General features: G+C 34.7%; 2 protein-coding genes across 2 annotated transcripts; one reads left to right on the top strand and one right to left on the bottom strand.

Moving 5' to 3' along the window:
* Positions 1–298: 298 nt before the first annotated feature.
* On the bottom strand, positions 299–10,852 carry LOC144440860 (transcriptional adapter 1-like). The gene is made up of 9 exons (XM_078130291.1): positions 10,781–10,852; positions 9,983–10,019; positions 9,427–9,481; positions 8,752–8,817; positions 8,017–8,129; positions 7,448–7,657; positions 6,767–6,915; positions 6,183–6,339; positions 299–5,693 (listed from the first exon to the last, which is right to left on the bottom strand). The coding sequence occupies exons 1-9, from the start codon at positions 10,849–10,851 to the stop codon at positions 5,523–5,525; spliced, it is 1,029 nt and encodes a 342-aa protein (XP_077986417.1). The 5' UTR covers position 10,852; the 3' UTR covers positions 299–5,522.
* Positions 10,853–14,290: 3,438 nt separating this feature from the next.
* LOC144440838 (surfeit locus protein 4-like) lies at positions 14,291–23,488 on the top strand. The gene is made up of 5 exons (XM_078130255.1): positions 14,291–14,435; positions 16,031–16,179; positions 19,540–19,654; positions 20,497–20,540; positions 20,886–23,488. Exons 1-5 carry the CDS (start codon positions 14,385–14,387, stop codon positions 21,337–21,339), a joined length of 813 nt encoding a protein of 270 aa, XP_077986381.1. The 5' UTR covers positions 14,291–14,384; the 3' UTR covers positions 21,340–23,488.
* The last annotated feature ends 321 nt before the right edge of the window (positions 23,489–23,809 follow it).

Here is a 23,809-nt window from a genome sequence, read left to right as displayed (position 1 = left end):
TGGGGTGGGTCTTTCTGTTCATAAGGAACCTTGGGATAGTTGCAGGGGGGTCTTGAAATAGTTTGCTCTTTATTTTTGAAAGTTTAAAACTCAGAGCAGTCGTTGACCATGTGCACTTGCAAAATTGCTTGTGGTTTGACGTACCAACACAGTGAATCTTTCAGAAGAGCATGAACAACCTTGAGCGCAAAAACTGGGTTTGAAAAAACATGAGGGTATTTTGGTTGTAGCACTGACAGTTTTTACCCAACTCAAGGGTGTAAAAGACGCACACAGAGAAATCCTAAAATTGTGACTGATATACCATTCGGTGTTTTATTTGTACAGTTTTCCCCAGTCTTACAAATAGTCAATACATTGATCTATACAAATGCATCCCTTTTATGAATACGTTGCATAAAAAAGAAAAACCATCAGTTGAACCTTGAAAATAGGTATTTTGTCATTATCAACAGATGACCATGCACAATAAATATGAAACAGTCCTGTATTAAATCCAAATGCACAGAGGCAAAATATCCCATTCGCCACAAGAGGGCGCTATACTTTCTTATTCCAGTCATTACTATTCTAATTAACATATTATATCATGGTACACCTGTACTAACTAGAAATGTTATATTTCAATGGATGGCATTGACTAATCAATCTGTCGTGTCAAAACACTATAATTTAGTATTCAACTAGTTAATTAATGTTATAAAAATTCTCAAAACTCTTGCAATATTCAAATTTGTTAATTTACCTTTTTTGCATTTGTTGGTTCTTCAAACAGTTATTCTATAAATATACATATTAATTTCAACAAATGATCTAAAATAATTGAAGATATATTGCTGGAAGATAATACCAAAGTTTACTCGCAGTTGTTACATGGAATACTGCTCCTCTTCCTTTGCAAAGACGTAAACAACAAAATATTTATTATTTTTTTATCCTCTTGGCAGCAGTTTTGAGGATTGGTAATTAGGTCTTTTAGCCATTATCTGAACTCAGAAGAAGAACAATAACATTTTCAGAATCACAATCATTTCAATTAAAGGGGTATAATCTGTAACATTATGGCTTTGGGTTGATATGTTTGTTTCACATTGAAACTACCGTACTGATACACATTGAGTAATGTCTGGTATCTGGTAGACCTCTCATCATATACACAGATATGATATGCAAATGAAGTCATGACATAATATTTTGGTTACTAATAAATTTTTAAAAAACGGCACTCTCAGGTTCCAGGATTATGTATACATACAGCCCATTTGACATTAATACACAATCATGGCTGACAACGATCTGATTTAGAGGCTGAAAAGCCTAGTATCAGAATTTTTCCTGTATATTCCTGTATATTTGAAGTTATCGTTCACCAGCTCTGTTTCATAAAACCATGCAGAAACCAATAAGATACTGCACATGCTACACTAAAACAGCAAAATTGCAATTTCTTGCTACATTTTGTCTATTATGAAATAAACCATTTAAACGTACTGCAACTAGACACACACACATCGATGCATTTGATGTGTACACTGTGGCATGTTTGTAGTTCATTTCATTTAAACAAAGTATTGCAAGAAACTGTATTCATTCAATCTTGCTATCTTTAAGTGTAGTGTACATGGTTGTATCAAACAGAGCCACTGAATGGTAACTTGAAATAGGTGGTATGTCAGCTCAGATTCCTCCCAAATAAGTTTAAGGGAGTATTATGTTTGTATCTTGTGCAAATGAGGTCTTAGTTACTGACTCTGCCACTTCCAAGGCGAATGATACCTTGTGTTTAATAACAATTTGGCTGTTAAATGAGATAAAATGCATTGGTTTCCTTCACTTTTACTTATCAGTACGTTGGCAACAATCTGAACTTAGGTGAAAGTGACATACAGTACTTGCAAGGGAACTTCTGTTATGCGTATTGTTGACTGCTCAAATCATTATACAATTACATAAACAATAGCAACAGTCGACAACACATTTAACAGAAGTTGCCAAGGTAGGCCCTATGTTACTTCTGTGCACATTCTGATTCATGCCAGCTCTGTAATGATAAGTAAAAGTATATGAAATAACATATTATATCTTGTTTCACATCCAAGGTTTTACTAAACATAGTGAAATCACTAGTATCCTTTCCCTTTTCCCTTTAAGGTAGAATGCACCTCAGGAACAAATTTTCCTGAAAATCAAAGTTCTTAAAATCTCTCAAAACTTTACCATATGAAAATGTGTTCCTAGTCCTTTTCAATGAATAAAAGAAATTTACAAAGTTAATCATCTTGTTTTCAAGGAAATCAACAATGTTTCATTTCCCAAAGCATTAACACAGTATTCGGCAGCCATATTGGATTCTAAAATGGCCGAATTTTGATGTTATTTTGATCACCATTTCAAATATTTGTATGGTGACCCCTGTTTTTTCTGGACTTTAATTGAAAATAATTTTGTTTTCTAGAACAGAGTAACAGCAAAAGTTTAAGAATATTATTTCCAAGCAGCATAAAAGATAGGTTGATATCACCGACTTCTGCATGTGCCCCCAAATTTTAAATCTTTGTTTAATAGCTCAGATGAAGTAATATGTTGAATTACTGGGTAATATATACAAATGATATTATTCTCCCTGAATTTACAACAATTTCAATGTTTAATCTTAGAATCTTTGCCACGAAATACAAAAAAAAAAAGAGTCGGCAAATAAACTCTAGGTATGTTGTGTTATTGCAACCAATAAATAAGAACAACCTGGTCAGTTGAGTAGAGGCAATTTTCAAGTTTTATGATGGCCTGTGCCTGTGCAAATTATATTTGAAATAATATTTTCCAATATCTTCAGTAACATTTGAAATAATATTTTCATCACCAAGGCATATTGACCTGTTCAATCTTGAGTGTGGCACAAAGCTTAAAGAATGTTCCAATGTTTGAAAAGCATACAAAACTAACCAGTTTACAATTCACATTTGAATAATATTTTCATTAAAGGGGTACAAGCTGAGTTTATACATATTTTGGCCGTAATTTTTTGCTACACGTTCAAAAGGCACTAACAGTATTCTACTTACTGAAGCATACTTAATCACCACTTGTAATTCACTGAACTCAAATCTGCTAGTGAGATACAACTTTAAAAAAATCCGATGACATAATTTATTATATTAAAGTATTATAAATGTTGTTTGAAAGCCCTCCTATGCTGTCAATTTTTGTTAACAATGCCATAAGACAATTGTAATGTAACAGTTATAGAATAGTTTAATCGAGGGTTTATGTAAATATTTGACGATTAAAAAACTTTAAAACTCAGCTTGTGCTGCTTTAAGCAGGTGAGAGACATAATGAATTGTGAAAACATGGATTCAGAGGCAATTCGAAACCATCAGAAGGTTCCCATTGATTGGCATAAACAATTAACATAATGATATCACTCTTTTTCTAACCAATCAGAGTGAACAATTCAAAAGGCTTGACACTGTACCCACATATTAGAAAATATACTGTAATCATATATCTTTTTTGAATTTTAGCTGAATATGCACAAAATTTTTTTCTGCAGAAATAAGTCACTCTAACACACTTCACAGGTTGTCACATTTCGATATTCAGTTGTAGTGAAAGGTGTCAGTTGTGATGAATACGACAGGCCGAACTGATGAGATATTTACAAACGGTGTCTATTATACTTTCCCCTTGCAAAGTCCGCCAAATTAACATGTCCAAAATTACTATTCTGCCAAATTTTTAATGAGCCAAAATAAAAATATGTTTACCGTATCAAAAGAAACGTTTTTTTTCCCACATAAATCCAGAGTACAGTTGGGACAATCTATCATCCTGAGTGAACAGTCTCTACGAGTATTACATGCACATGTAATTGTGTTGTATGCGGAGGCATGTGGTGTATCTTGAAAACAATAATTTCAATAACATTTCAGTCAGGACGTACTTTAAATTTGTCCCATTATTCAGAACATGTTATATGAAAGATAAGGTACTGCCATTTGTAAACTTGTGCAGAAAAAAAAAGTGGCTTTCACATAACATCCATCATGTTACTGTAAACCTGGAAATTTTCACTAAAGACTTATTTTCGTATATTTCGCTGGGTGACAAAAATGCCTTCTTTTGTACATAAACAGTGCACCTGATTTAGTAATTCATAAAAATTAGTCTTCAAGAACAAGTTGAAGATTGTATAATTTTCTGATGGTGAAAATATCTAGGTTTACAGTAATTTTTTAACACCTTAGGATCAAATAGGAGGATAGACAAATTCACTTAAGAGTTTGAAATTGTAGCTGGCATGTACTACTGATAATTATACCATGCTAAAGCCAAGTTGAACAAAAAATTTGGATAATATACTCTTGTTGATCCATGTCACGACAACGTGCATCTATGTCATGATTCTGCTGAATCTGAGATATGAGTTAAAACATTCAAAATTGCCATTACTCTCTCCAATTTTTCTTTGCTATTACTGGCACTGGTATAATTATGTTATTCTCCAATAGTTGTCTTCATTCAGCCGGAAAATACTTGTGAGTTAAGGGCTGCCACTAGACGAGTAGTGACCCCTTAGGTCACTCATACTTTCCTTGGCTGAATGAAGGAAAATATTGGGGAATAATATCTAAATATGCTGGGGGTAAACTGAATTTTTACCAATACCAAAAATGTGTAATGTAAGTATATTGTGGCAAGATTACTGTGGAATTACCAGCCTTGTCTTTGAAGGTAAAAGAGTGGCTAAGAGTTAATGGGGTATCTAAGAGTTTATAAGGTATCTATTAAAGGTTTGATGAGTGTAGAGTAAATAACTTCTAAGACTTCACAGAGTATCCTTGGCAGTCACTGGGTTTCAAAAAGTTCAAGGTATGTAAGAGTTCAAAGGGTATGTAAGAGTTCAAAGGCTATATTAAAAGTTCAAAGGGTATGTTAACAGTTCAAAGATGTGTTAACAGTTCAAAGATGTGTTAATAGTTCAAAGGGTATATTAACAGTTCAAAGGGTATGTTAACAGTTCAAAGATGTGTTAACAGTTCAAAGATGTGTTAACAGTTCAAAGGGTGTGTTTACAGTTCATAGGGTATGTTAACAGTTCAAAGGGTATGATAAGAGTTCATAGGGTATGTAAGAGTTCAAAGGGTGTGTTAACAGTTCAAAGGGTATGTAAGAGTTCAAAGGGTATATTAAAAGTTCAAAGGGTATGTTAACAGTTCAAAGGGTATGTAAGAGGTCAAAGGTATGTTAACAGGTCAAAGGGTATGTTAACAGTTCATAGGATATGTTAACAGTTCAAAGGGTATCCTAGGAGGTCAAGGGTTATCTAAGAGTTCAAAGGGTGTCTAACAATTTAAAGGGTGTCCTTTTAAGGTAAAAGTTCAAAGGGTGCTGAAGGGCATCTAAACGTAAGAATGTTAATGAGGCATATATAAAAAAGTCCTGCATTCAGATGGAAGAAAAGCATTGGTACTATAAACTTAATACATAAATAAATTAGTTTATCTTTTACATATTTTCTATACTCTGAGACATTTCTGTTGGTTTTGGAGTTCTTGTCTGTGGATGACTTCCTGTCTATGGATGGTATCTTGTTCCAGTTCTTCATGACTTGGATGCCACAGTTTGGACAAGAGTCTTTCTATATTGATTGCATAGACTGTATGTGATGGTATAGTACTTCTGTGAACCTATAAACAGAAACAGGAATAAAAAAAACTGATAGCAAAAAATAGTATCAACAATACCTTTATGATCATAAATCCTGTGAGAATGAATTATCATGGACCCTGGGTTCAATGTTTTAAATGAAAATTTCTACTCACAGAGTCAAAAAGAAATTGGAAGTGAATTACATATTATGCTGGCATCTTGTCAGCATTGTCATGGGTGTACTACAGCGTGTCTCTTCAAAGACATCTGATAACAGCCCATTGTAGCATGTCCCTGACATCAGTGAAAATTTGGAATTTATGATAAAATCCTACTGCATACATGTATTTTGAATAAATCATATAATTACATACGTACCTTACTTGAGATTACTTGCAACAGTGCGTGTGATGTGCAAGTGTGGAGGGTTGCAGATTGATGAATGGATTGTATAAGTGAATGACTTGTTGTCAATGGCAACACGCTTTTATGTGGAAGTGTTGAAGGTTGTGGTTTTGATTACTTACCTGTAAAGCTTGTAAAAGATCAAACAAAGAGACCGGAGGTAAGGATGGAGGAGGATAATTGCCAGCTAACAACATGGCAGCTTCTCGTTCCCCGCCTTCTAATGTGGGCCTATCTGCTGGAACCTGGCCATGTGTTATGTCTGCTGTTGAACACACACTGTTAAAAGAAACAAAAAAAAAAGATTAAAAAAAGACATTATTTTATCACTTGATACCAATTTACTTGTTATTCAACTTATTTGAATGTCCACACAAAACATTGTCATTGTGCAAGAGTAACTTGTAATGGGCAATGTACATGTACTATGTGTGAAATGACGATAGGAATAAGTTTGGAAATTGACAAGGTTCATTTTTCAAAACTCAAATTTTAAGTTTAAGTCACTTGAGTGGTAGGTTATTCACCTAAATAGGAAACAATTAAATGATACGTTGCAAATTATTTGCATAATTAGTCAGATTGTTTGCATAATTAGTCAGATTATTTGCATAATTAGTCAGATTATTTGCATAATTAGTCAGGTTATTTAAGATATTTGAGATTGCCATTACTGTATGAATGGCATAATATGGACTGAGCTTACCTATCTTTTATGATTGAAAATTCTTTGGTGGTTTTCCTGAGTTGTTCTGGCTTTGTTGGGCAACCTATTCCATACCGAACACATCCTTCACGTAGCCTGTAGCCATGGCGTTGACTACAAACAATTGCTAAAATATTCTTTAAATGTTGCTGAAAATAAACATTGAAAAATCATACTTACAGTACATATCTAGTCACTGATATATCACCAAACATTCCTCTTCACATGTTTTTTTTTTGTGTTCAATCAATTATTGCACAAAACTGAATTCAGCAAAACTGTGTCCTGTGTACTTATTTCAAATACATTACATATGCAAAACACCTCATTAACAAGCAAAGCTTTACATTCATACCATCCTTGTACATTGAGAGCCATTTGGACTAAGAACTTCAAGGCATTTGAAATCTACAACCTAAACATTCTATGATAAATCCATTAATTATGCAAAATACCACATTAACACATTTTACATAATTTGTATAACTAGCCATTTTGATAAAGAGATTGATGACAATGACAAATTTGTCAAGTATCAAATTCTCTATACATCTCATTGCCTAATATGCAAATCAAATCATTAGTATGCAAGTCATCCAAATTATTCCGAAATATGTATAATACTTTACTTTCAAGATTAAATTTTCAAAATAACTTTTGTCAAAGTTTGTAAATACTCACCTCTACTGCCAACTGTACTAAATGGACACAATCATCTGAAATACCCTCTAGTCCATATTCCCAGGCTGTGACAAACATGCAGCCATGTATCATGGATACATCTGGTAAAAATAAATCTCTTGAACAAAATACTAATGAAGATTCTTCCGGAATGCCTTTGGGAAGGACTTGAGGTATGTCCATATATGGAGATGCAGGAGCAAATCGATGCTGTAAAAAAAATTTTTTCCTTAATTTGACGATGATATTGGATAAGTTTCATACTATTGTCTCTTTTTCACCAATAATAACAGCAAAGCTGGTGCCAGGAGAATGTGGATATATGCAAAAATGAGGTACTAATTTACAAATACCATGATTATTGCGAACTTTCAAGCAACAAGAGTTAACAATTTGAGGTCATTTAATGGGAAAGCACAGAGATGGTTATTTTTGGGGTGTGATAAATACTTGGATGGCACAGCTATTCCACGTACAAACCTAAAACAAATGAATAATCCTTTATATCTGCTGTGTTTTCCTCAAAATCTCTGGTTCTTGAGTTCTCCCTGTAATGGTTGATCACTTACCTCAAAATTAACTTTTGTTGGCTTGGATTTCTTAAATTTTTTGACCCCTTTCTTGATTGCCATTCTTCCAGCTGCTTGACTACTGAGGATGGATGAGTCTTTACCACTTATTACTAGAAAGAAAAGGAAAAAGTTATAATGATGTTACCTCAATTGAACACATGTATGTTTTGACATGATTCCAGTATGTTTGATCTTTAAGTGGACATTCTTCTGTTGTTTTACTTGCTAGAATACAACTCATCAACCAATGAGTATGTGTACACATAACCATTGGTGTTTTGTCTGTATGAATATTTAAGGTTCGGAACTCAAATTTGAAATAGCCCTGAACAGAAAATGTGTTGCTATGAAAGCAACGTTACTGACATGCTGACATTTGTAGATGTGCATATATGATTCCAAGTGATTTCTTGGTTGATATTTCACAGATGAATAACAAATAGCTAAAGTTTGGATATCTTCAACTTAAAGATGTAATTCTGATTACGACTTATACCATGGTGTGACAACTGGTTGTTTCACAATTCTTTATAATCCCATAGTCCTTTGTGTTTGAGCATGCTCAGTCTGGATTGCAAGTTTCCTATGGTCATGGTGTAGGACAACCACAGGATAAAATCCATACATTCTGTTTGAAGACAATAACTTCACTTGTGCATTGTACATTAACATTTATCCTGTCTACCAATTACCATCCGTTCATTGTGCTATGTTTTATGTGGATATACTGACCCTGTGATGTTCCTAATGTTTGGCACTTGGTGAGAATTGCTAGCAGAAATTCATTGTGATAATGCACTGAAATAAGAGAGAAGAGAATTCATGAATATATAAATATGAAATTCACAAGTAATACGGAACAGTATACTATAGCCAAGACATGGTAAAGCAAATGAAAACGAATGTTGTGATTCTTCTAATCTACCTTTCAAAATATGTAGGGTAGATATTGATAATGTTACCTTTCATTTAGTTTTTTTTTTCTCTTTATGATGTTGTTTACTGTTAAAGATTAATAAACACAACAGCTGAACACTCCTTTAGACTAAGCTACAATCATAACATTGACTGGGACTCAGTTTCTATTATTGATACATCCCCACATGATTTGATTACTTCCTGAGAAAAAGATCAAGGCAGACATCAACATCAGACGCTACAATCCCATGATCAACAGAACCCCCCCCCCCACCTTACATATACAATTGGCTGATCATACTGCCACCTAGTGGTCAGCTTTGACTATGCAATTTGTTTGATGAGTATTGTCAACCAAGACAAATCAAAAGCTCAATGCTAATAAACTGTGAACTGCTTGTGTCTTATAACATGCATTATAAGTTATTTGATCTACCAAGCTGACACACACAGTACAATATATAATATGTTTCTATTGCCTAGACTTACCATTGTCTGATGACAATAGTCTTCTTGCTTCTAAGTCAAATTCTTCTTTGTTGATCTGAAAATAATACGGAATGAAAGTCAAGTCTATAAATCTGGCTATTTTAATTTGGCAAAAAATATATTTTAAAAGTGATATCAATTGTTTGATAACTATTCTGTTTCAGTTTTGCATAAGTTATCTATCATGACTTTTGAGTACATACACAATTTTTGGTAATATTTTGAATTTTTTAAATCAATGATAAATTTTGACACTTTTGATCTTCAATACAAAAGCTATGACCATGAAAGAAATAATACTGGTAGTAGTTGTTGCACCATGTCTTGACAAAAAGTGGAATAACTTGCCTACTACTGTAACATCACAAACTATGAACTCAACAAACACAGATTTGACACAATGGAATGACTTCACTTATACACTGACTGTACGCCTCTAAACAGTAACTTATTACATGCTATGATATGATATATGATATATGATAAAAGAGATAAAAGATATGATATATGATATTATATATATGATATGATATGATAAATAATATTATATAATTACCTTTTGTCTATACCATAATTTCATATTAGCCCAGTACCTGATGACAAAAATTTACAGAACAGATTATGCAGAATTTCATAAATTGTTCATGAAAAACTCAACAAAAATTAAAGACAGTTATATTGGTTAAATAAAACATTGAATAATCACAACGTTGCTTTGGTGATACTTTGAACATACTATATATAACAAACATTCAACGAGTCCAATAAAAATATGGCCTTATTTCCCTGTGCTGTCAGAAAAATCATGTTTTTAATATATTATTCGGGAAACGAGTGCAGATTATTAAAGTTGAAATAACACGACTTTCATGTATATGATTTTTTAAATACAAGATGAGGTAAGAGATCATGTTTCAATGTTTACTTCATCATTGCAGTTTAGTTTCAACTTTCGTGTCGTTGACGCGAAGACATATTATTAGTTGTTGCGTACACATCATAATGTATGTCAAAACGAAGCGTCAAAACGGAGGAATCATTCATCTACACACGTGAGTCATCTCATTTACAACCAACATTGAATCAATTCTGCGTGTTGAACAGTATTTGGTTGGCTCTACCAACCCAACTTCAACGTTGAAATAGTAAACTTCCACCGGCGTGGACGTGTGAACTCGTTTCACTTCCAGTGTGCGGGCATTACGTTTGTAAACATCGTTGATCGTGTATGTGCGGAAACGATGAAGGCCATTCGAAGTCAATATTTTGCGATCTCGTCATAATTTAGTACTGTTACATACCAAAGATTCTTTATGATTCTTCGTGTAAATTACGCTCACAAGATAAAACTTACTGTTTAGTGTTTTCGCCTAAAACATCGGTCAAGTTACTTCTAGCGGTATTCAACTCCGTCACGGCAGCCATTTTGGACTGACAAGGAAAACGCCCTCACACAATTTCTTCAAGAAAACGTACGTTTTTATGTGCAGCATGCGACATCGGAAACTTCCATCGGTTGAAACGCTGTTGTCGTCTTTCAATAGACGCTTAGTAAGTTATCTAGATCTCTATGGTAACGTTATTTTAAAAATGACATAGGAATAGTATCGAACTGTTAAAAGTGCTTTGTACTATATGTAGACAACCAGATTCTGTTGAACAGCTGAGAAATGTTATCAAAAGCAATCGTGCTTTTTGCTACATATAAATGACATTGTCCTATTACACTGCTTATATGTAGACTAAATCAAACGGCATAAATATCAATAAACTGGTGTTTTTTGTTGTTGATATGTTTTTTATTTGTAATTTGTAATTGATTACTTGTTCCCCTTAAAATGTCATAGGCTATATTCGATAGAAGCCAGCTGCAGCCTACCGCGAGAGTTCTAAAATACAAGTTATAATTTTGTAATTAGGAATATCCTCAATTTTACTTCATTGCAACGTAAGTTGTTATTTACATTTTGTAAACGTTTAATGGACAGCAATAATACTGTTATTTACAGTTAACGTTGTGTACATTCTGATTCCTGTTTCCATTCTAGCTTTTGGAAACACTCTAGGTCGATTCTTTACTAGTGCTTTTTGTGCTTTTTAGACTTTAATTTATGGGGGGGGGGGTCACTTCAGTGTTACATTTTAGTGTTTTCTCTTTCTTTCTTTTTTATTTGCATGGGCCACTGGCCTGAAATAAAGAATAATAAATAATAACAATACATACTGCGTGTCCAGGAATCCTTGCTATATCCGTATCAGTATTATTAGCAAGAACTTCTACCAGTATATATTATAAATATGTTGAGTCTAACAATAGATAGTAAATCATCGTGTCATCATAATTCAATATATAATTATAGAAAACTGTGGTTTGAATTATCCACAATGGCATATCAAACATCGATCATAATGAGATCCATATGGGTCATATGCACCTTATTGCAAAAAGGAATTTGACAAAATAGACCCATATGTACATACAGTTACTGCCACAATTGCGATCACGACATTTACCGGTTCGTTACTATTTATATGAGGTGATATATGAGCTATACTTTATAGTGTCACAGTGGTGTACGTAGATGCACTTTTCCTAGCTTGTTTGAATTTACGGTAGTCGACTAGTACAATTGTTTACTTCATATCTACGGAACAGGCATCTGCCTTAAGTTGAAAAATACAAGCACACATCAAAGGCCTTCCTTTGAAATCTACAAGCTAACACTTTGAAAGGCAGGCCTATGAAAGATGCATTTTTTACTACATGCATTTCAAGAAAGGTTGAGATCAGCAATATTCCTAAAAGGGAGAAGTGTTCCCGCAAACCAGAGCATATGTACGTTTATAGACGGTGCCGTAAAGAGGTATCGTAAAGATCGGGAGGCTTTACGACTCGATATGAAACTAACAATCCTGGCTTTTAGTAATTTTCTTCCCATTCCCGAGGCTGTTTTGTAATGGTGATGATGTTTTGGTTTTTGATCCTGTAGATCGTAAAAGAAATTGAATATGTGTGTGTACGTACACGTAAGCAATGATTTGCAAACGTCACAGTACATTGATATAAATACTTGAAAAAATATTTCATTCTCGGGTACATTACGGTCTGTGATTGTGTATAAAAACAATGATATGGTTAAAGGGTAAGATAGCATCTCCTAAACACTATGAAATTACATAAAATGTGTATGATAGGCACAGTCGTTCGGCGATCCCTCGATGATTCAGCTGTAACACCAGTCCTTCACTACATAATATTCTTTTGAATGCTAGTGAAATTGTTTTCTGTATGCAAATGTTGTGATGACGTCATCATTTAAGTATCAAAACTTGCACGTTTTTGAACTATCAAAACCGGGAGGACAAAGACTCCAGAAATCGCCGAATTGAGACATTATACATTATTTTCGATTGTTATGTTACAATATCTAGGTAGAAAGAAATTTCTAAATTAATCATTTTTTAGTAAATTTGATGTTGAAGTTACCATTGTTATGCAAATATAGGTAACAAATAAAGATAATTAGTCATACAACGAAAATGATTAATTTAGAAATTGGGTTGGGCCTTAGAAAAAATATAATAGGGAGGGGGTTCCAGTTTGTATAATTCCTCCGCCTGTCCCTCGTAAATCAATGAAGGAATGTTGTGTTGTATCCATGTGCAGGCCTTATGTTAGAATTCAGTTTTCTTGTTGTGAACTTGTAATTGTTTGTTTATTGTAATAAGTAAAATATTAAACTTTCAGTTTGGTATACAGCACGTTATCTGTAGCTAGCTGGTCTACTCCAGGCTGTAAATGCACTCAAAATACTCTGTACATGTGTTGTAGATGCGACTGTGAAATTTATCCACACATCCACGAAAGACTGACTTTAATAGACCACTGCGGGAATTTACCATAGGCCTATAGCTAAATGTGCTTGATAGCATGGTTGCTTTTAATACCCGGATAGTCTAGTTACTATACGATACGAGCTACGATACGATCGTAGTATCGTAATCATATAGGAACTTGACTACTTAGGGGGGGGGGGGGTCCTACATAATTTGTAGGAGTTTAACAAAAAAAAGTCTTTTTTTTTCCAAAGTTCAAAGTTCAACCTTTCCTGCCATTGTCGAAATAACGGTGGTGTTGCTCTAAATACTCGTCATATTTGGTACTACGAATGGGAATTCTATGCGTCAACTATGCGTAACTTATAAGCTTATTTTTAATCGCCAAACATCGTGAAAATGAGTTTAAACGGGGTGTACAATAGGCCTAATGTACGAATGGATGTCTTAAGTACTTTGAAATGAAAAGGGGAAAGAGAATTAATGCTTTCAATAACCATGATCACTTACGAGATTCGATAACACTTCCACTTGCCAATGAATTTTACAGCATGGTCTCGTGACTCGTGTCTTTTCAAATGAATTTCTTATTCAAATACCAAAAATTGATTGGATTTACCTGTCCTACCAGAATGTTTGGCAATAGCCTACTACAACTTAATTTGAACATTTAAGAAAATCCATTAAAGGCAAAAGTTTGACGTCAATCTGAATCCTATAGAAACTTAAAAGAAAACATTGTCAGTAAAATGGAACAACATGAACAATGCTGCATTGCCAAGTGAATATAATGTAAGAAATAAATCTTCATATCTGAAAGGTTATTATTGATCGTATAGCTTTTTCTGTGTTGTTTGTTTCAAAGCTAGTAAACTTATTCTATGGAAGAATGCATCTGTTACAAACAGGAAAACGACATGTAATGGGGAAGTGTGCCAGCCATGTGTCGCATGTCATTTTATATGCATTGTATAGTTCTTACGCGCGTTTAAGTTAAAGCAGACGTGGCAGTTCATTGAGCAAAGAACGCTGGGTATGTCCTCTTCCTGCTCCGCCATATTGATCTGACTATCGGAGCGACCGTGTCTCCGTCTCTAGCGTGGCTTTGACATTTCAGAAAAATGTCGTCACAGAATGAATTGCTTAGCAAGGCGGAGGATGTTGCTGATCAGGTAACGTTGATTTGTTTTGCTATATCTATCTCTCCACCAATGCTACTGCGTAATTTATATGATGTGTACCTTGTTGAAAACCTGTGCACTCCCCGTGTACCACTACCAGCATATGTAAACGCCGTCAGTAGCATTTGATCGGTCGCCGGAACAAGGCGATCGCACATCAGCTGGTTTCTACAGCCGGTTCAGCTGTCACCCCTCGTGTTGACGCCACTGCATGAAGCCAGTATCGATAAAATTATAAAAATGTATTCCAGAACAGAAGTACATGTACGCGATTGGGCAATCAGAAACAAAATGTCTGTCAGAGCAGAGATCACAACCTAAATTATTTCAATCACTACGTCTCTCTATGTCTGCTCCACAAGCGGAAGTTCCCTGCGTCAAACTAGTATCTAACATTTATGAGGGTTGTTTTGAAAATCAATATCACTGGGATATTTTGTCAGGAGTCGATGCAATGGAACTCTTATATTTTGTGTCAACAGCTGTTTAATAACATTGACACTACACCCATTCCTGTGTAACTGGCTAATGAGTAAATAGAATTTTACCGCTATTGTTGCATGATGAATGCGTCGAGTTTTGCATCATTTTGATAGAAAACACAACATTTTGTGTGTATACACAGAAAGGTTACCACCAAGACAGAAAGCCCAGGACTCAGAACTAACTATATACACAGACCAACAAGATAAAGATATCCCATTGTAATATCTTAATTCTTATCAAATAAACAATGATAAAACACATTGTACAGCTGCATGGAATCTATCCATATGGTAATTATTCAATACTCTATATATATGGCATGGATGCTTCAATTATTATGATTTAGTAGGTAATTATGGACTAATAAAAATCATTAATGATTAAATTACTTGTATTAAGTTCATTAGAAATGAGAAAAGAGACACCTTGTGAATATAATTAGTTGTGTGCTGTGCAGGACTGTGCTATGATGAATCAGTGGTTGGCATATGATGATGCAGGGTCATTTATATCACCCACGTGTGTAACAGTGGGAACTTTGAATTAATGATAGATTTTTACCTTGCCAGAAAAGCAGAGACAGAACATAGTGAGCATTTAGCACAGTGAAGTAATCAATATGGTGTTGTGTTGTGGGAAGTGTACGTGGACAAGTTTTTACTAAAAATCACAAATCAGATTGACACTTCCGGAATTTGAAAGATGAGGGGCATATATGCAGAACAGTGTCCACATATTGAAGATGATATTAATTTGGTTTGTGTTAGGGATTCTGACCAACACTATTTGTATCCCTAACCTAACCCTAGCCTGCATGTATACACCCTAGTTTGAATACAAATGGGTGTTGATTGTACTGTTGGTCTGCTGTTTGCCATTCTCGCCAGGGTGTAGTTCCATTAAGCATATTTGAAACTGAAGCGTCTTAGTTTCCTCAATTTTAATACTGTTTTTTTTTTTTTAGTTATTGGAGTGACTCTGACTACACTAAATAGCGAGTACACATTTGATTTCAAGCACACTGTAACCATTACTGAGACCAACAGGTCACCTATTGCGCTCAATAAAACATTTTTGTTTTGTTTTCTCTTTTTCACTAGGTTCTGAGACATAGTAAGCATGTACTGCCACACATAGCCAGATTGTGTTTGATCAGTACATTTTTAGAAGATGGAATTCGTATGTGGTTTCAATGGAATGAACAGAGAGACTATATAGACTCCGCCTGGGGTGTAGGGTATTTTCTAAGGTAAGAATCAGCTTTGCTATGAAGGGTATTTTCTAAGGTAAGACAACATACTAGTGTACACGTGGCTGTACCTTTTAGTGTGAATAGTCTCAAGTTACCGGAACACTTGTTGTCAAAGTTATATGGTGATACTTCCTGTGGCGTTTGGGCCTCTTACCTGTTTCTTCTTATAATGGCCCCAAGAATTCCGTAAATTTACCAGCCAAATCACACAACCTAAATAAACCTATCCTGAAAGTACAAGCTGTGTGTTTTTTCTGTGGTTTGTTTCATTTTCCCTTTCAAAGACTCCAGGTTTGTTTGCAATTTTAAGAGAGAAAAGGTCACTCAGAAGGAAGTCTATCAAATATATAACTGGAATATTATTTATGTAACTTAATTACAGTTTAAATATTTTGATTTCAAATTGGTTGTCAATGCCAGCTTTCAAAGTTCAGGGATAACACTAACTTTAGTCAGAATTTTGCAGTAAACTTGACGGCTCAGATCTGTAGATAAAGGTCTTTTGGCCAAAGTACTTGACCTGAAAGGTCACAAGTCATATAAATTCATCAGCTGGGGTCAACATGTCCATGTCAGGGGTCACGGTGTAAAGGTTTCATGATGTTATTTGATGCATGAAATTTACATTTGGCAGAAAACAGTATTTTCCTTCATAACTTGAAAAATCGTAGATGTTATTTGTATTCATTGACTGGGGTAGAAATGTCACTTGGTATTATAAAATGCACTATTTTCCTTATTTTTGTAATGCTTAGTAGTATGACTTGCTATGATGAAAAGCTAAATTGTTGTAGACAAAGAATATCAGGGTGTGATAAAGAAAAATGTACCTTAGCTTTCTAGACCAGTAAACTTGGAATTTATGGCCACATCACCACTTGTTGTAATTTTATCCATTCAACATGTTACCTGAGCTCTTTGTACAAGAGTGGTTGATTTGTGTGACAAAGTCTTATTGTGTAGGTGTAGTGTTTGACCCAGGGGTCACCACAAAGAGTCATCACCATTCACATACACAGACTATTATGGCCACTATATTTTCACATGGTACTTTATTTTCAAACATTTTCTGTCTCTTGTTTTGATAAAATGCAACATAATTTGTCTAACAGCTTACATGTTGTAATAACATCACTGTGGAATTGAAATCACCACCAAACAGCTGACACTTTTTGCAGCAAAGATTAAATGACTGACAATACAGTATTTCAGAGTGAAAGGAATGCATGCTGTAATAATAATAAGTAAGTTGATATAATCTGGGATTTATAGATATTACTGGGAAGGAACAATGAAAAATAATTAACTTAAAAATTATCTGTTTTGAATTGTCAAGGGCAAATTGTCAGACAGTAGGTATGTGCACTGCACAATTGTATGTGGAGAGAGAGAGAGACTTGATGTGGTCAACTTAACTTTTATCACTCTGTGTCATCACACTTGTTTTTGTCCTTTTCAGCTTTTAATGAATGTGTTTCCCTCAATTTGTTTGTTACATCTGTAAAGTTCAGTGTTGAACAATTCTTGAACTTCTTGAGAGAAGGCTTGTAAATATTGGACCCCAGTAATGAAGTCCAGTGTACATTTATTTTCAGAAAATACAAACAGTTTGCCCACTGATATGTTTGTTGAATTTTGTTAGACACTTAAATAAGCGGGAACGGACTTGACTGGTTGCCAGACAACTAATTTCCATTTTCCCCGTTTTCCCATCTTATTGAAATTACTGTATGAATTTTCTTATGTATTTGTATCTTATTGTTATTATGCATGTTTGGGAACCCTGTTAGTAGGAAAGTTGAAATGTGATAAAACTGGCATAGTTTCCCTAGCGTGAAAGGTCCAGGCAATGATTCTGCTTATAAAGTGCACTCTCCCAGGCCGACTAATGATTGGACCTTTATGGCTATAGTTTACATTATACCTTAATTTTATGTGGGAACCTGTGTAATATGACTGGGGGATACTGGGTAGATTGAACCTGTGTAGTATGACTGGGAGATACTGGGTAGATATTACCTATGGCTACTTTACCACCCTTAACAAAAACACTGCACAGACTTACAGGCATGGTTTGAACTCTATCCACATCATGTCTGATGGACACGCTACATGTAGTGCAGATGCAAATCTTGATTATGCTAGGAAGTTTAGTCAGTCCACTGTAGCTGTGATGTTCTCTCTGGTTACTACTAAAACATATCTGATTAATTTTGATTTCACTGTTTATTGTATCGGCCCATAAATATTATACTAACCATAACAATGATAAATGGAATAACAAGCAACAAAAGTGTAATAAGATCAACCTTAAAGCAATAAATTATATGCCAAATTATGCAATTCACTACATTGGTAGATATTCTGACACAAACGATGAATTAGTATAAAGCAGTGAACTATGGTGTATGTCAGATTATGTAATTCACCAGATTTGATTCAGGCAATTTTTCTTATCAATCATTGTTCAATGTAATGAGTAAAACCAAAGCACAGAAAACAGTTACTAGCTTGACATAAGTTACAATTCATTTTCTTATCATTGTTGTTGACCAAGTGAGAATCTTGAAAACTAAGCAGTGTTTGTCAAGGCTATAGATAAAGACAATGATCTTGAATATGGCTGAACTTTGACCTCAGGGGTACTTGTATGTTCAAGATTAATATTAATGAAAATAATGACCGTCTTTAAAGTCCAAATTTAACTTTGGAAATTTATGATCACTGTGCAGTGCTCTTAGTGTTCTAATATTACCTGGTAAAGCATGAGAAAACTGCAATACCCGGAGAAAATTCTGAAATACAAACCTTGGCAATTTACAGGTCTAGTTTTGAGTAGGACTAGGAGTAAAATCTAGGTGATAAAAACAGTTGTTGGGCAGAACTTTAGAATAAGCCTACATAATCATTAGGGTATCTCTGTGATAACACTTAATGCGAGAACCTGGGATTGAAACCCTGACCAATAATCAAAACCTGATGATGCTGGTTGGGTTCACATCAAGCATGCAATGGGAAAAGGCAGTTTAAATGTATGCCATGCCATGACAGGGCGCCCTCATACATCTGCTAGTAGGATAAAGGCATTGACGGCCGAGCAACATGACATATCTTACAGTGTAGAGGCTAATGCACTAACTACTTGGCCACAGTACATAGAACCTTTGAGTGTGGAAACAACCAAACAGAGAGAATGTGGCAATTGACAAACTGTTGTAGTACTAAATAACCAGATGCACAATACACACAATCTCTATAAGCAAAGCTATAGGCACAGAAGTGAATTGGGATTGTTTTTACTGTATGTAGGCATGTGTACTTGTCAACTAACCAGTGTTCTTGTTTTATTTCTTGCAGTTCTCTTTTTGTGTTTCTAAATCTCATTGGTCAGATAGGAGGATGTATTATGGTGCTAAGTAGGAAAAAGGTACCAGTAGCTTGTGGTCTACTGCTGTCAATTATTGCATTACAGGTAAGTTGAAAATAAATCAATTGATCAGTCAATCAATCAATCAATCAATTGTGTGATCAATGAATGAACCAATCAGCCAGCCAACCAACAAATCAGTCAGTCAACAACCAACCAACCATCCAACCAACCAACCAACCAACCAACCAACCAACCAGCCAGCCAGTCAATGAATCAATCAATCAATCAATCAATCAATCAATCAATCAATCAATCAATCAATCAATCAATCAATCAACCAATCAGTCAATCAGTCAATCAATCAATCAATCAATCAATCAATCAGTCAATCAGTCAATCATTCATTCAATCAATTTATCTTGGTCTAAGAGATGAATGTCCACTTACAGGATACTCGTAGACAAGCAAGCAATTATCTTTGACCTCTTTATATGGTAAACAAAGATAAATAAATATATGTATGCCTCAAATAACAAAACTCTGTTTACAATATTCTCCTTAAAAGAAAGTAACATGGAAGCTGAGTTCTCTTATAGTTTCTAAGCATTCTTTTGATATACTGAAAATCTTTCAGCAGACTGTTTCACCCTATGCAAAATTTGTATCAAAACACTACTCCAGACCCAAGATGCCCTCTCCTTAGTTGCTATAGCTGTCAACAGCAGAGGTGTTGTTGATCTCTGAGCACTCTTGTGTTCAACATGTGGATGTATTTTTTCTTTCTGATCTTCCTTTCCTGATACTTTGTGAACAATTTGTGTAAAAGTAAGAGTGTAAAATTCCAAATCCATCAATTTGTACAAAAAGTATACAAAGCTAGTTTCAAGATTTGGGTATTTTGATGCGATATGTTTAATAACCCTCCCAATTTTTTTTTCTTATAGACAATTGCCTATAGCATATTATGGGATGCTAAGTTTTTGATGAGGTAAGTGTACAGCTCAAAAATACCTTACCAATTTGCTAGCCTGATGTCAACTTGGTTTTAACACCAGGCTAACTTGGGATGTTGCAGGCTATATTCTTACAGTTGTTTCTGTATGCTGGGGGAGTGTAAGTGCTATCCTTGTGTTAGCACTATGCTAAGGTAATGTTCATCCAATTCTAGTCCCCTCGGGAAGCCATTCTTGACTATACTGCAAATCGAAATGATGTGGTCAGTGTGTAAATATTGGATATGTGTGAATGTTGATTGTGTATAACTGTCTGTAACCTGGCAAGGAGAGAGATCAGTTGTGACAATTTCATGATTTCATCTTTCTTTTCGTTGTAGGAATCTTGCTTTAGCAGGAGGCATCATTCTTCTGTTAGCAGAGAGCCGAGTGGAAGGCAAGAGTCTGTTTGCTGGTGTACCTACTCTGGGCGATAACAGTCCAAAGAATTACATGCAACTCGGAGGTCGTATTCTACTAGTTCTTATGTTCATGACGCTACTTCGCATGGAGATGTCTGCCTTTCAAATGATCCAGAATATTGTTGGTATGGCCTTAATACTCTGTGTAGCTGTCGGCTTCAAAACTAAACTTTCAGCGTTAGTCCTGGTTGTCTGGTTAACCTGTTTGAATGTCTACTTCAACGCATGGTGGAATGTCCCCGAATACCGACCCATGCGCGACTTCCTTAAGTATGATTTTTTCCAAACACTGTCAGTCATAGGGGGATTATTACTCGTTGTTGCCCTCGGCCCTGGGGGAGTTAGTTTAGATGAACATAAGAAAAAATGGTAGATAAATTTTTCTGACAAATATTAAAATATTAAAACATAATAACACCGGACTAATAAGCAAAAAAAAAATGAAAAGAAAAAGTGAATTTTTCAAACACATTTGAGTATTGTTGCATTTATGACATTAATAGTGCCATGGCTGGCACATTGCTATACATATAAACATAGCATACACTACTTACGGTGAAGGCTGTAATAGATGGGAGATCAAATTTTTCAAATTATTGAGTCAAAAATTCAGCAAAAAATTCATAATCAAGCAATAACTTGTATCAATGCTTTTGAACTCCAGTTATCTATGTTTACATCTGAAATTGAACTGAGAGGAAATGATAAAAATGATTTTGTTTACAATATGTGTGATTTGATATCCCATCCATAATAGTACTCTGTGACCTCAAACATCATAGGAATCGAGTAACCTAGTCATGCTGTGGAGACACACACCGTGTTGTTGACTAGAAAACATAATGTCAAATGCGTGTGATGAACCACCGTAAAGGATATACCTGATGTAGTGAACAGATATATTGACAAGCAAATAGTCCATATTAGAGTTTTGATTCACAGTCCAGAAACACCTTGCACTATGGTTTCATCTTTTTTCTGCCATTTATTTGATAACTTCTTATCTTAGTGTTATATTTTTATTGTTCTCAAATGTATACGTCATATTGTAAATCGAAGAACAACAACTGTGCCAGGGTGAATGAAAGGTTATAGCCCCCTCAGAGCTGTCACCACACAACCACTGCCACAGCTGTTATTCTTACTCTTTAAGATTAACCCAAGGGGCCTCAATTGACCCCCTCCCCCCACACTATTTGAGGCTCTGCAGCATACATAGAATTATCAGCGTACATGTAATGAATCCAGTAATTTTTTTGACCCAACCCCAAGAACAGTTTATTCTAATTATTGTAATTCCTTTCTTGTCTTGTGTCATCTGTAATTATTTTAAGTGTGATATGTACACATTTTGTATTATATATATTGTCAACTTTCAAATATTTGTGTTTTTGACCTCGTCATCTTTCAAGTTTCTGTGATGTCAACTTCTATTTTACATGGCATGCACAGATTGACAGAGGCAAGGTAATGACACAGACATGTAATTCTTATGTTATTTCCATGTGTTTTAGTCAGCTAAAATAAAGACTCAATTCATGGCTAGATTGATGACTGCTCTAGGGTTCATAATAGGGGCTTTCAGTATATCCGCTTGGAGGTGTGGCTTCCACCATTGGTAGTGTACAGAAAGTGTTGGCAATTTTCACAATAAAATGTTTATATTGTGTTGTAGATTCATCACAATGCTGTGAGCGTTCCCTTAGGGACTGTATCGAAGGAGACACATTGTGTTTAGATTTCTAACTGCATTATATGAAATGGACCTCATAAGTAAGTTAATTGTAATAAATTTGAATTGAGGTCGTTACTTTATGGTGTATCTCATTGCATTGTACTATGGTCACAATTTTGTAATTTCCTGCTCCTCTATCACTTCCTACTCCGCTTCTTTCTCTGATTACAATGAATGTGCAAATCATGGAAAATCAAAATGTGCAAGGAGTCAAATATTTGGCAGTTTGTCATAAGTTCATGTGTTTTTGGAAGAAAATTTTACAAGCTACCAAAGGATTTACCTTTGTAATGTATAGCGCCCTCTAGTGGTGGTTAAGCTTAATAGAAATGTATCTTGGTGACTTGTTGATGAAAACTTATTCACTGCATGCAAGCTGCAGCTGACAGTATTTGGCATCATTTGAGGGCGAGTTCTTTAAACAAAAGTGTTAGGGTGACCGACACTAGAGGGCGCACTTTGTTGGACGATATATACATGTAGATCAACAGATTAATTGTTCTCAATATATCTGTTGCCGTCAGAAATGCACCAGTTTATAATTTTATGTTGCCTTCATAGTCTAGCTTAAGACCAAAGTATATTTACTACTGTTTGAAAGACTTATAAACTTTCACTTTCACCGGTAAATTTTCTGATGTATTCATTTGGTAAAGATATGTTGTAGATGTAGAACGTAACAGTAAAATTTTAATTTATAGTAAGGAATTGTTTCACTCACCTCCAGATATGAACTTCCCAGTATATTTTTCATTAATGTGAAATCATTTGATTTCAAAAGTTATGTGGTTCATTTCATTTGATGTAAGAAAAACTGAAATAAATTTTTTAAAGCAAAATTGTTTGTGTGCGTAATGTCGTTTCAGTGTTTTTGTGTGGGTATGAAACTGAAACCAGTTTGATTATACATAATTTCATCATGTGTAAATGTACTAGTGCTGTGAGTTACTTATGACTGTATATGACCAATATTAATTGTGAAACATTGAAAACAACTGACAGGAGAGCTGTTTTATATGAATACACCATATTCTAGTTATCAGAAAGACAAAAAGATTGTGTGCGTCATATACATACATAGATGTAGATAGATACATACATACATACA

The sequence above is a fragment of the Glandiceps talaboti genome, chromosome 10, assembly GCF_964340395.1.
Source record: "Glandiceps talaboti chromosome 10, keGlaTala1.1, whole genome shotgun sequence".
NCBI classification, from domain to species: domain Eukaryota; kingdom Metazoa; phylum Hemichordata; class Enteropneusta; family Spengelidae; genus Glandiceps; species Glandiceps talaboti.
Note: the sequence above shows the minus strand (reverse complement) of the source record. Positions and strands in the feature narration are given on the sequence as shown.